The sequence below is a fragment of the Phacochoerus africanus genome, chromosome 3, assembly GCF_016906955.1.
Source record: "Phacochoerus africanus isolate WHEZ1 chromosome 3, ROS_Pafr_v1, whole genome shotgun sequence".
NCBI classification, from domain to species: domain Eukaryota; kingdom Metazoa; phylum Chordata; class Mammalia; order Artiodactyla; family Suidae; genus Phacochoerus; species Phacochoerus africanus.
In genome coordinates this window covers 140,098,874-140,113,024 of record NC_062546.1, presented here as the reverse complement: position 1 = coordinate 140,113,024, position 14,151 = coordinate 140,098,874, and the positions used below count along the sequence as shown (strand labels likewise).

Below are 14,151 nucleotides of genomic sequence, written 5' to 3'. Positions count from 1 at the left end.
TATGAATTTCTCTGTATCATACCTGATGGTAAACCTTTGGGAATATTTGTTTTGCAGAACAGAGAGTACCTGATTGAGAAGCTGCTGACAAGAACACCAGACATAGCCCAAAGAGCCAAAAAGGTAAGCGCCATTAGCCGGCCTGCCCCGGGGGAGCTGTTCCCAGCTGTTCTGTAGGAAGTGGAGCCTACAGAAAAATAGCAAAAAGATTTCCACATACTCAGGATATGTTATTTAGAGGTTATCTGATGAGTGATTACTCAGATAACTGCATTTTTTTTTTTTTGCCTTTTGGTTATCTCAGCCTGCTGCTGTGTGTTTGGGTGTGGAAACAATGTGAAACTTCAATGATTTCATTTTTCCACTTATCAGCTTGGCTTAAAGAAGGTCAGAAGGGGATTGTGTTGAGGCTTGAAGAGGGAGAGGTAAAGTATCTTTGAATATCTCCCTTGAGGGGATTTCACTGAGGAGGAACAGTCATTTTTAATCAGTTTGAAATGACAAAATGAAAAACAAAACTTGTGTTTTTAGTGGTTGTTTTGACTATCTGTGGGATATAGGTGCTTTCCTCATGAAAGACCTATGTTTTTTTTGTGGTCATGCTATGTTAACTAGATTATGTTAATAATTACCAGAACAACTTTCCATTCTAAGTTTCTTAGATTTTTTTAAAAATGGTATATATGTGTGAATGTGTTTATTTATGTGTTTATCCAGAGTTTTATTTACTTGTAATAACAGATTTCATTTTGGTATGAAACCTAACAAAATTTGAGCTCCAGTTTGGTTTGTTTTCATTTGGTTTTAAAAGGATGTTAGATATTTATAACGGAAACTTGATGTAGTCACAGATTAGAAAGGGGAGGTTCTTTTTTTTTTCCCTTTGTGTAATTCATAGTTATAGGGAAAGCTGATATGAATCTGAGTTGTCTGGTCTAGCAATACAATCGGCAAATATGCATTAGAGATTGCATGTCATCATGGCTGGGTGGAAGTAGCTTGGACTGGTCACTTCCAGACATTGCCTTTTCTAAAACATTGGGTATGAAGTGCATTTAGCTGATTCTTTAGAATTGCTTTAAAAGGATTTTAAAAGTGATTTCAGGAAATGACCCAACCTGTCTGGGTATCTGAGCCCCTCTCCTGGACCCGCCACAGCTGGTCCTCTGGCTATGGGCCCAGGTGAGAGATGGGGCATTGCTGGGCTGACTGCAGAGACCTGAGTCTGGGTTGGTCAGCGGGATGGCTCTGAGGGAAAAGTGAATGCTTGGTGGTGGCCCATCAGAGTGGTGCACCCCAAGGGGCAGCACAGAAAAGCCGAAGCTTTGGTTTGAGGCCACAGGAAGTCAGAGGGCCTGACAGAATGCAAGGGCTCCATTGGGAAGGCCCTGGGGTGTCTGGGTCTAGCTGGGGCCCTCTGATCAGATCACTACTGTGTCAGCCAGAGTTGAAGAACCCTGTTAGAAAGCCACCGACTTACACAGTGTGTGTCCTCAAAGGACATTGGCTTTGGTTTCCACTTTTTTTGCTAGAAAGTTCCCTCTGATCTCATCCTATAGTTGTTCCCCAGAGGGGCTTTCCCAGGCTGGCGTTCTTCCCAGACCTCCAGCCTCACCTCTAGCTCCTTATCACAGGGCCTCCCAGCCTCTCAAGTGCAGGGTTGCCAAACCTAATCTCCCCGTGCTCTGGGCTTCTTTCTGAGCCACCCAACCTCAGAACTCTGGGATTATTTTCCTCATCTCTCCTCCTTTGTCGTCCCATCTAAACCTGCTCCAAGTCCTCTCCATGTCTGCTCCGCAGCATTGCTTGGAACATTTCTACCTGTAGAAATGCAGTAGATTCTATCTCCTCCCCCACCCCATTCCTCCTTAGACACTATTGCAAGATTAACTTTCTTTTTCTTTCTTTCTTTCTTTCTTTCTTTTTTGTCTTTTTGCCTTTTTTAGGGCCACTTCCCGTGGCATATGGGGGTTCCCAGGCTAGGGGTCTAATTGGAGCTGAAGTTGCCGGCCTACACCAGAGCCACAGCACCTCGGGATCTGAGCCATATCTGCGACCTACAGCACAGGTCATGGCAATGCCAGATCCTTAACCCACTGAGCAAGGCCAGGGACCGAACCCGCAACCTCATGGTTCCTAGTTGGAATTGTTAACCACTGCGCCATGACAGGAACTCCAAGATTAACTTTCTAATCATGTCATTTAACTGCTCAAAAGTGGTTTCCAAATTAAACAAGAAAAGCAAATAAGTGGGGAAAAAAAAAAAAAAGATCCTATCAAAGTTCGAGCTTTGTAGCCTTGAATTCATGGCATCATTTTACCTTCCCACCTTATGTAGTTGACCCCTAAACAACCTGTCAAACCTCTGTGCAATCAAAAATCCAAATGTAAGTTATAGTCGGCCCTCTATGTATGCGACTCCTGTATCCATGGATTCCATGAACTGTGGATTGTGTTGTACTGTAGTATTTACTATTGAAAAAAAAAATCCGTGTATAAGTGGAACTCGCACAATTCAAACCTTATTGTTCAAGCATTAACTGTATTCTAAACTCCAGCTAAACGGCACCACCTATAGTTCTCACTACATAACCCATACTTTCTTGTGAGATGCCATCAATGTAGAAGGCTTCTGGAGTTCCCACTGTGGCACGACAGGATTGGTGGCATCTTGGGAGTGCTGGGATACAAGATTCAATCCCCAACCTGGCACAGTGGGTTAAGGATCCAGCGTTGCTGCAGCTGCGGCTTGGGTCATGACTGCAGCTTGTGTCTGATCCCTGGCCTGGAAATTCCATATGCCATGGGGTGGCCACACATGGGGGGGACGGGGGATCAAAAAGAAGGCTTTTGCTTTTTCTTTTTAGAAAAATATTTAGATTATTTATTACATAGTATTGCATATTAGTGTGTTGTGCACTCCAAATTTCGCTTTGCACATATCTTAATAAGCAGCAGAGTTTTAGGAGCTATGATTTTGCAACCATCTCTTCTGCCCTTTTATTGGCTCCTTGTTTTTTGACTTAAACCTCAGGGCTTGTTTCCCCATCTGTCCTTTCAAACAGGAAATGGCCACACACCTCGGTCACAGGGGGAGTAAAGGGAGAATGTAAACTAATTCTGTAAATGTCTTATAGAAAAGAAGGGCCCATAATAATGTTGTTCTGGCTCTCTAGCTTCACTTGTTGGCTGTTTTCCTTTCCTAATTCTCATTTTAAAGTGCCCTTTGGTTGTCAGCTACACTCCACCTCTTGCCCACGGGTTCAGTGGCAGGTATGCTGACCAGGTCATTGATCACAGTGTATGTCTTGTTCATACTAAGTGCCAACAAATGTTTGCTGACTCAGTGAACACAGGCTTCAGAGTACCAAGGAACGGCCATCTGAAACTCTGTCACTCACTTGAACCCCCAGAATACTTGGCATATACTTCTTCCGAGGATTCGAGGATTCCTGTCTATAGGCAACAAACCTCCCTCCCTTCCTTAAACCCACGTTGCTAAGCAGCCATACTGTTACTTATTTCAAACTTTTCCCGCTGGCTTGGCCACTGGGGAGTAAATATTATTTTACTTTTTTACTTTTTAAATTTTTTTGTCTTTTTTTTTTTTTTTTTTGTCTTTTTGCCATTTCTTGGGCCGCTCTCATGGCATATGGAGGTTCCCAGGCTAGGGGTCAAATCGGAGCTGTAGCCACCAGCCTACGCCAGAGCCATAGCAACACAGGATCTGAGCCGCATCTGCAACCCACACCACAGCTCACGGCAACGCCAGATCGTTAACCCACTGAACAAGGCCAGGGATTGAACCCTCAACCTCATGGTTCCTAGTTGGATTCCTTAACCACTTAGCCACGACGGGAACTCTAGTAAATATTATTTTAATCACCATGTTCATTGAAAATCTTTGTGGTAGGATGCCTTTGCTTGCCTTGGGTTCTTACAGTATTTGAGTAAATTTGATTTAAAAGTTGGCATAGGGGAGTTTTTAGTGTTATTTGTGTTATTCATTCTTGGACTTTATTACCTGCTCAGCTGCCTACCTTCCAGTTTGCTGTAGTGCCTCCTAGTTGACTGTGCTAGTTTCTCTGTGTGGATTTGTTCCTCACAGGCTCCTCTTTGAATGTTGATCCCTTGGTTTTTGTCTCCTCAGTTTGTTGTTGGGAAAACAGGGAGAGACAGTTGATTGGTATGCCATTGTGCACACAACAGCCGAGCCTGTCGACCAAACTCTGGACATTTAGGCAACCATGTCGATTTGATATTTGCTGTCCTAAACCACAGTCTCTACTTCTTTTTCATTATGGTAATCAAAATTAGGAGATAATTTTCAATACACATTTTTCTCTAACATGAATTGCTCTCACATTTAAGAGAGAAGGATGGATGCAGCTGCTCTCAGGAAGTCCGCAAAGACCACCAGTGCAGCCCTTCGGCGTGCAAGAGACAGAGGCTTACCGTATTTGGGTGACCCAGAATGTGAAGCCTTAATTGGGAGCCACATATTTCCATGTGGGTATTTGATCTTGTCTGCATCCAGAATGACTCCTCTAAATCAGGAGAAAAAAATAGGACAAAAGAAACAGTTTTAGCTTCTCCAGTAAGTTAGTAAAATAAAATGATTTTTTTGGGGATGTGGTGATTGCAGGAATTGGGGATATTTGGGTTTTTCCGCCTCCATTTTGGGCTCTTTTGCTGAAAGATAGTGTTGTTTAAGGATCATCTTAATATTCTTTCACCCTGATTTTTCTGTCTGTGAAATGGAATTCTGTCTGACGCCAGGATTGTGATGAAGGGTAATGGAGATCTGATGTTCCTGGACCACGGGGCGCTGTGTGAGATCAAAATGAGAGCAAGCTGATGATGGCCCATGAGAACAGGGTGACGTGCAGCTGTATGATTGTTTTTTTCAGCTTTTCACTTATCTTTGTGCATAAGAAGAAAAGGTTTCATGTAGCCATTACTTCTCGTATGGCTTTTTAGGGGATCGTCTCCAGCCGTCTTTTGGGGTTTGATAGCTTAACCGCAGGGTGTTCCGCCATTTATGCTCCTGGATTCACTGGGTAGAGAAGGGTGTAAGTCATTCTTTTAGAATCAAATGCAGATGCTTAGGGTTGCATGCACTTCTATAGGAGCATCTCAGCCTCCACGTTGGCCCCAGTGGCAAGACAGGGGCAAAGGGACGTCTAAATGCCAGTCGCTCTGCCAAAACACATATTGGCCAGAGAAGGGATAAGGTGGGACAATGTAACCCAGTTCGTCTTTGTTATATGGTTGCCAGTGTTTTCATGGGCAGTAGAGTCACTGGAGGATTCTTTTGTTTAAATTTTTCTTAATTATGAAACTGAGAACTTAGAAATGGTGAGTGATTATGAAAAGGAGGAAAGGGACGTTGTGTCCCTGATACATTTGGATGGGCCACTGTGAACTGGAAAAACTCGGGTGGCATTTGTGGGTCCTGGAATTTCTTCTGTGAGGCTCTAAGATTGGATTCCTATTAAGGACCTAAGGCGGTTGGTTCCATTTGGTCCTCCTGTGTGCTTAGGAATCAGCAGATAGGAATACTATAATTCGCATTTACCTAGTAATTGATAAGTATTGATAACTTGTACTGTCTTCACTTTTTATTTGGAAATAATTTCAGATGTACACAAAAGTTCCCAAACAGTACAGAAATTTCTGTATATATTTTTTTGTACTCTTTCTTTGGGAACGTTTCAAAGCTATAGACATGATACCCTTTATCTTTAAACATACTTCAGTGTATAGTTTCTAAAAACAAGGACATTCTTTTATTATATGTAACTGTATAATTGTCAAAGTCAGGAGATTAACAGTGACACAGTTTACTTCTCAGACCTCATACAAATTTTGCCAGTTTTGTCACTGGTCATTTACCTGGTCCGGGAGCCCATTCAGAACCATGTAATTATTAGGTCTCCTGTAGTCTCCTTTAATCTGGAATAGCCTTCTTATTCTTTCACAGCTGTGACACTTGGAAGAGTACAGGACCGTTATTTCGTGGAATGTTCCTCAGTTGGGGTTTGTCTGCCACATTTTCACGATCGGTTCAGTTTATGCATTTTTGATGGAAGTGTCTTGGAAGTGGGGCCGTGTTCTCTTGGCACATCATGTTACAGGCACATGGTATTGATTTATTCCTTTCCTGGTGGTAACTTTGATCACAGGCATATAGAGACACCAGCCAGCTTTTTTATTGTAAATACATTTACCCCTTCATAGGAGGGATTCATTAATATTACATTTCCTCTTTATAGTAAACATTAAAAGATGAAGTAAATGTACTTACTGTATTGAGGTTCGTCTTTTGTCAAGGAATTGCTTACATTGGTGTTGTTATGGTCGTGCAGTCACAGGATGTTAATGGCAGGATTTCCTTGTGATTTCTAAGCAGCCTTGCAAACCAGGAACTCTTTACTAGCATGCAACGATCAGTTTGAGGTGGGAGGTGGCAGTGATGCTGTTCCAGTCCCGGCACCTGCTCTGGAAGTAGCAGTAGCTGGATCTTTGAGCTTTCTGGGTCACCTGCCTAATCTTTCTGAGCCTTAATCTGTCAAATGGAGCTGAAGACGCTTACATTGTACTGCCCTGGGGATGAGAGGTGATCTGCCCAGGGGGCTTGTGCTGTGTTTGACTTAGCAGGTGCTCTGTCCAGCAGTGGCTTCCATGACTGTCATGTAATTAAGGCGACTAATTATTGTGGATACAGGAGACAGGTGTTTTGCAAATATGTAGTGAGATAGGGAAGAAGGGAGGAGGCCTGGTAGCAGATGAGTGATGAGGGCATCCCCTCACTGTGGCAGCCCCCTCTACCATGTGAAGTATGGTGTGTCTGTTTGTGAAGAGCCTAAGAATAGTAAGAACTAAAAACACACAGGGCTGATATCCTTTTACAACTTTTAGATCATTGTCATATAAGCTTCCTTATTTATTCTAAACAATTGTGCTCCAAGACAGGTAGGGCAGGTATTGTTCTTACCTGTTACGGAGGGAAGCGTGAGATCAGAAGTGATTTGCCTAAAGTCACACGCCTGATAAGAGGCAATTCTTATTTCTGGTTCTGGGCTCTTGCCCTCAAATTGTACCTCAGAAGGATGAAGAAGAGACAAGAGAGGATAAGAAGGGACTTTAGATGGAGAGGGTGGGTAGAGTTAAATGACCAAATAGGAGAAGCAGGCAGGGCAGTCCACTTGTCATTCTCATAGTCTGTAGCCTGTATTTAATATGTGATGCGGGGGGTGGGGAGGGGTGTCCATGCCATTTGTGGGCACTAGGAGATCCTATGAGCTCCCTAATAGGAATGTGGGGAGTCTGCCAGTGCTCTAGCAGATGTGGAGAGAATAAGGTGATAAAAGGGCTTTGGGAATTCTAAAGGGAAGAAAGGTGTCTAGTAAGAGTTTGGTAGCATCAGTAGTTGTTAAAACCTGCTGGAAGTTCAGCTTCATAACATGGGAAAGGTGATAATACCTATCTTATACTTTTGCGGGCGAAATTAGGTAAAATGTAGGAAGCGTGCAGCACAGTAGTTGGCACAAGATAATAAATGGTGTTAGTTATTGTCCTAATCATATAATCACACATAATGCTTATTATAACAGTTTTGTTATTATACTGTCACTGTTGTTTTTGAAACCTTTTTTTGTTGCCTCTGCGGGCACCACTGCTGCTATCCCTGTTTCTGCTGTTGCTCTAAGAGCTGCCACCATTTACTACTGCTACCGGTAGTGGACCCCAAGGTGCAGACAGGTAAAGGACTCAGTCCAGGTGATTAAACTCGCCTTTCAGTGGGGAACACAGTTTAAGCACCACAAGACATGTAAAGCTCAAAGAGTAGCAGAGAATAAATACTTCAGGATCTGAACATAGAATATGTACCACAGAAATGGAAAAGGTCATGGAGCAGGTCCTTGGGGGGACGTTGGGGAGGAGAGAGAAATGCACGCTTACTGGGTCGTCATGCACACGCAAAATACTTGGTTTATATCTGTCTCATCACCGCAGCCTTGCAATTATCAGTCAAGTAAGAGGATGGGGGTATGATAGACTGATTATTAAGACAGGTTTAAAAAAGCTATAAATATTTTGAAATACAAGTGGAAAGGAGCAACCAGGATCATAAATATCTCCTTGTTTATGCACCTTTCAGTTATCAGACCTGAAAATCGAGACCTAAGGTGGTTGGGCCCAGACCAAAGCCAGACCCTCATATAGTTGAAAGCCAGCCTCCCAATTTGCTACCATTTAGTCTTTTCTTTTACTCGGTAAAGATGGAATATGACTCTGAATTCTGTAGGATTTATTTTTTTCCCCTCCTGGAACCTTATAATTAATTTATAAGATATTGAAAGTTACACATTATCAAGAAACCAGGGAAGAAATTAGCTTTCACATGCTTGATGGATGAATTTTAGTTTGCTTTCCAGTAGAGGGCAGTGATGGGTTTTAATTCCTTGTAGTGTGGAAAGCAAGCTGAGCAAAAGTTTTCTGCGTGGTTGAAGGTTTCAGGTTTGGTTGGAGTAGAAGGATCAGAAGTTTGTTAGGGCTCTACTGAGTTATGAGGTATGAGATACTAATACTGAGTACTAGATACCTCAGTCAACTGTTTTTTTGTCCTCCCCACCTTTTTTTTTCTGGGCAGGAGGTTGAAGGGCAATGGTTTATTAGTCACTTCTCCTTAGCACTTTCCCCATTTTAAATTAGATTTTCTATTAACAAATCAGAGTAATCTAAAATTTGTATTTTACATAACTCTTGGCAAAAATAAAAATCTCAATTTTGAAAATGTGATTGGAGAGCTTCTAGTATTTTGTGGTCAAGCTAATAGTTCTGGGTGGTGGGCAGAAAGTTGAGAAAGTTCACTGGTTCCTGCAGTTCTCCTCAGAGCCAGGTAAATAGAGAAAGGAGGATGTAAGTGTATAATAACTGTGAAGGAGCAGTAAACAGAATGCTATTCCTGTCACCACATATGTTACAGATTTAGTATAAAAATTCCTGGAGTTCCCATAGTGGCATAGCAGAAACAAATCTGACTGGGGACCATGAGGCTGCAGGTTCAATCCCTGGCCTTGCTCAGTGGGTTAAGGATCCAGCGTTGCTGTGGACTGTGGTGTGGGTCGCAGACGCAGCTCAGATCTGATGTGTCTGTGGCTGTGGCCTGCAGCTGTAGCTCCAATTGGAACCATAGCCTGGGAACCTCCAAGTACCAGGTTGTGGCCCTAAAAAGCAAAAAATAAAAATAAAAAAAGAAAGAAAAAAGAAAAGGAAAAAATAATTCCTGATAATCCAAGTAGACCTGAAGGTGCATGTTCTCTTCTTACTTTGTGTTTTTTTTCCCTCCTTCCTCTTGTTGAAAACAGCCGTAGGTACTGATAATAATATCTTATTGAGGAACACGTTCCCAGGGAGGAGGCCTGTGGTGGGGTTGGGGATGTTATTTTTCCTATTTTAGAGCTGAGAGAACAGTTGGCCAGAGGCTAAAGTTTAACTGACAGATATTCCCAGAGTGCAAGCTCATTGACGTTTCTGTTGTTGTTGTTATTATTATTATTTATTTATTTATTTTTTGTCTTTTTGCTGTTTCTAGGGCCATTCCCGCAGCATATGGAGGTTCCAGGCTAGGGGTCGAATCGGAGCTGTAGCCACCGGCCTACACCAGAGCCACAGCAACTCGGGATCCGAGCCGCGTCTGCGACCTACACCACAGCTCACGGCAACGCCGGGTCCTTAACCCACTGAGAAAGGCCAGGGATCAAACCCGCAACCTCATGGTTCCTAGTTGGATTCGTTAACCACTGTGCCACAACAGGAACTCCTGTTATTGTTATTATATTAAGAAATTTTAAATGCATTGCTTTTAGTCCGTTTAGGATGCAGAGTTCCCTTTGGTCAGAAAAGTGCTTTTAGTCACTAGAGGGAGCTATTAGAATAGTTCATTTACTCTGACTGTGGACCCACGGAAATTGCTTCTCGTTTGTAAAAACCCTTGCAGTTGCACATCTTTTCCTCTTGCTCTAGGCCGGCTCTAAGGAGCTTGACGGGTGAATTGGGCAGAGGTGAGGATAGAGGAAAAAAGGGGAAAAAGCATCATAAATCACTTTTTTTAAATTTATTTATTTATTTATTTTTAAAAATTATTTATTATTATTTTTTTCCCACTGTACAGCAAGGGGGTCAGGTTATCCTTACATGTATACATTACAATTACATTTTTCCCCCAGCCTTTCTTCTGTTGCAACATGAGTCTCTAGACACTTTTAATTCATTGATGAATTGAGTTGAAAACTGCATATATTCTGAGTAGGTGGCCTCATTCTGGTGGCCTTTGACTTAGAGCAGAAAAGATCCACTCTGGAAATTGTGACTTGCCACCCCTGGCAGCCCTATTTGGGAAGAATGTCTGTATTTTCGGATTGGGGTAGCTTTTAAAGACGCCAGCTGCATAAGAGAGTGTTCTAAACTTTCACAGACCTTGGAGATCCATTTTTGGAAATTTAAAAATAATGGCACACATTCTGAAAGTGAATGTGAGAGTATTTGCACAACTTACTTTGCAGAGAACTGATTGTTTGCTTTCTCTTCCTTCCTTCCTTCCTTCCTTCCTTCCTTTCTTTCTCTCTCTCCCTTCCTTTCTTTCTCTCTCTCTCTTTCTTTCTTTCTTTCTTTCTTTCTTTCTTTCTTTCTTTCTTTCTTTCTTTCTTTCTTTCTTTCTTTCTTTCTTTCTTTCTTTCTTTCTTTCTTTCTCTCTTTCTCTCTTTCTCTCTTTCTCTCTCTCTCTTTCTTCTTTCTTCTTTCTTCTTTCTTTCTTTCGGCTTTTTAGAGCTGCACCTGAGGCATATGAAGGTTCCCAGGCTAGAGGTCAAATCAGAGCTACAGCTGCTGGCCTACACCACAGCCTCAGCAGCACAGGATCTGAGCTGCCTCTGCAATCTACACCACGGCTCCTGGCAACGCTGGATCCTTAACCCACTGAGGGAGGTCAGGGATCGAACCCACAACCTCATGGTTACTAGTTGGATTTGTTTCCGCTGGGACACAACGGGAACTCCTTATTGTTTTCTGTTACTGAAATGCATAGGCAGAATCAGTGGCTTTATATCGCATCCAGTTGAATTTTTGAGATCTGTGTGTTCCAGTGCATTATGTGCTTCATTTTTGCCTTTGGGAAATTGGCTAGCTTTTCCCAAAGCTTGTGTGCATCATCAGCTAATTGTATGAAACTTAATTGGCTGGCCTGTGCCAGGAGACAGGCCCTGACTAGCCTGCCCTTCCAGTGTTCACCAGGTGTCACTGGTAATATACATGGTGCTGACAACTGTTAAGGTGGTTGCCTTTCTCTACCTTTACAGCTCACTCCAATGCTAGTGTACCATTTCTTTTAAGAGTAGATAAGCCATGAAGAATGGAAAGGAATTTGGCTATGGTTGCAGAAAAACTAGTATAAAAACTTACCAGATGCCTTTCTGATCTTGTCAAAACTCAAATATGATTGTTCCTTCTCCCTAGTTTAAACCAGTCAATGGCTTCTTGTCAATTGCAGGGTAAGTTTCAAATTCTTGCTTCTGATATAAAAAAGTCTACTTGTCACTTGTAGGCTAAGGACCATGCAAGACTTCTGTGATCTGTGTTTGGGCCACCTCTCTAACCTTTCCTTCAGCTCCTCTTATAGAATTACCAATTCTGTTTTCCTACCAATACACTCCTGAAATCGCATGCGTGTTTTCCATGAAGGAGCATGTACTGTAGGCTTCTCTCTGAACCTGTATCTTTCCAACTCTAGCACCTCTTCAGTGGCGCTTTCTCCTACCAACCCCGCACCCCAGACACTTCATCTAACCTTCATCCTTGCAGCTTCTGAACCTTGGGCTGCATTTGGCATCACTTGTAGTTTATTTCTTCTCTCTTTTGCCTTTTATACCAAAGGCATGAGCTTAGTGGGTGTAGGAATGGTGTCATATTACTCACCTTGTTCCTAGTCCCCAGCACAGTATCTTGGTCACTCAGTAAGTATTTCTGGAACTGAAGTTCAGCAAGCAACACTGCTGAGTTAAGGAGTTGAGGGGGTTGACATGAGAGCATCAGGGGAGGCAACACAAATCTGATTTCAGTTTTAGAGGAGAATCATTAAGGTGTTTTTCAGTTGATGCTCTTTTCTTGTGTTTCAAATCTAAGACTTAGAGTTTCTCTGATTTTAGGGTTAAAATACTTTATCTCCCATTGCTTGGGAAAGCCAATTAATTAATTTTTTTTTTTTTTTGGATGCACCCAAGGCATGTGGAAGGTCCCAGGTCAAGGAATGAACCCATGTCTCAGTTGTGACCTGTGCCACAGCTGTGGCAACGCCGGGCCCTTAATCTACTGTGCTACATGGGAACTTCAAAGCCAATTAATTTGGTTCACCCTTGCCACCTTATCATAAAATAGAATGATTAGATTTTATTATCTAATAGTTGTACATTGTCCATGTTGGATTATTTGACAGCAAAAATTTATTTCCTAGCACCCAGCATTCTCTATATTGTCATTTTCTTCTCCCAGCCAGTGTGTGTATGTTTTCCTGTTATCTGAAGTCATATCTAATTAGGAAGATATTTTGAAACTAGATTTAAATTATTTTTTAGTTAGTATGCTCTAATTTGGATTAGATGTTACTAGCCTCCTCATTTAGGGGACGTAATTTATTTATTTATATATTTATTTATATATTTATATATTTATTTATGTATTTATTGATATGGTCACACCCATGGCATATGGAAGTTCCTGGACCAGGGATTGAATTCGAGCCACGCTGTGGCAACGCCAGATTTTTTTAACCTACTGCCCCAGGCCAGTGATGGAACCTACACCTCTGTAGCAGTGACCTGTGCCGTTGCAGTCAGGTTTTTAACTCACCGTTCCACAGTGGGAACTCCTAGGGGAAGTAATTTAAATTTAACTCTTATTATCATGATCTTGTAAATTTTTAAAATGAGGATGACATTTTGGAGAAGGGAAAGTGAGAGACAGAAAGTTACAGAGCTTTTGTACATAATTCAGGAAAGAAGAACTCTATGCCTATGGAAGGAATGTGAACATTTTGGCCTCTTTCCTTCCTAGCCCCTTACTACTTCATGGTCCTTCAGAAAGTGTGGTGAGGCCAGCAGAGGGCGTGGTACACATGCTCAAAAAATCCTGTTGGTGGGGGTGGACAGCTCTGCTTATTTTATTACTCAAATTTGATTGACATAATAGAGATGTATGGCTCTATTGCTTAAATAAAATTGAGAAGTATTTTTTTAAATTTCCTTTTACTTTGAAATTCAGTAGTTTTAAAACAAAATTCAAGAGACCCAATTAAGTTTGTACTTTGATATAGAATTTTCTAAGCTTCCTATTAAATTATTCTGAAATTAAAATACTGATTTACAAGGGTGTATAATAACTTAAAAAAATTTTTTTTCTCACAGGCAGACCTACAGAAAGGCAAGGAGCCTTGGTACAATTTACAAAGCAATAATAGAGCCAAGAGGTTCAATCAGCAGCCTTTACTTTAACCCGAATATAAAAGGCCATTTGAAATTGTCATGCAGTCAGCTTGTTGGCTGATTATAATTCAACTGTCGAGGAACTGGGAAGGTCCTGTTCTCTCCCAACAGGAAGGACCCCATAGGGGTTAAGGACAAAGGACTGAGGAGTGGACTTTCTCTGTGACTTAGTGGAAAGTGGAAGGAATTAGAGGAAGGAGAGAAAGGAAGAGGAAAATGAGAAACCAAGCCCAGAAAGAGGCAGAAAAGGCCTGGGGAGGCGAGGAAAGCGCTTGGTCAGGAAGCTGGGATCCACAGAAGTCTGTGATTGAAAGTTAAGATCGAATATATGCCCAAGTGGGGGTGCTAGGTCACATGGTAGTTCTATGTATAGTTTTCTAAGTACCTCCATGCTGTTCTCCATAGTGGTTGTACCAGCTTACCTTCCACCAACAGTGCAGGAGGGTTCCCTTTTCTCCACACCCCCTCCAGCACTTGTTATTTGTGGACTTCATGATGCCTGTTCTGACTGGTGTGAGGTGGTATCTCATGGGAGTTTTGATTTGCATTTCTCTAATAATCAGGGATTTTGAGCATTTTTTCATGTGCTTGTTGGCCATCTGTAGAATGT

At 42.0% G+C, this 14,151-nt stretch overlaps 1 protein-coding gene across 1 annotated transcript in view; it reads left to right on the top strand.

Moving 5' to 3' along the window:
• The window catches only part of STK39 (serine/threonine kinase 39), a 306,680-nt gene that overhangs the window by 126,681 nt on the left and 165,848 nt on the right, over positions 1-14,151 (top strand). Inside the window, exon 10 of the mRNA XM_047772806.1 lies at positions 58-123. Within this exon, the coding sequence (XP_047628762.1) occupies positions 58-123 (66 nt within the window). The remainder of the gene's footprint in view (positions 1-57; positions 124-14,151) is intronic.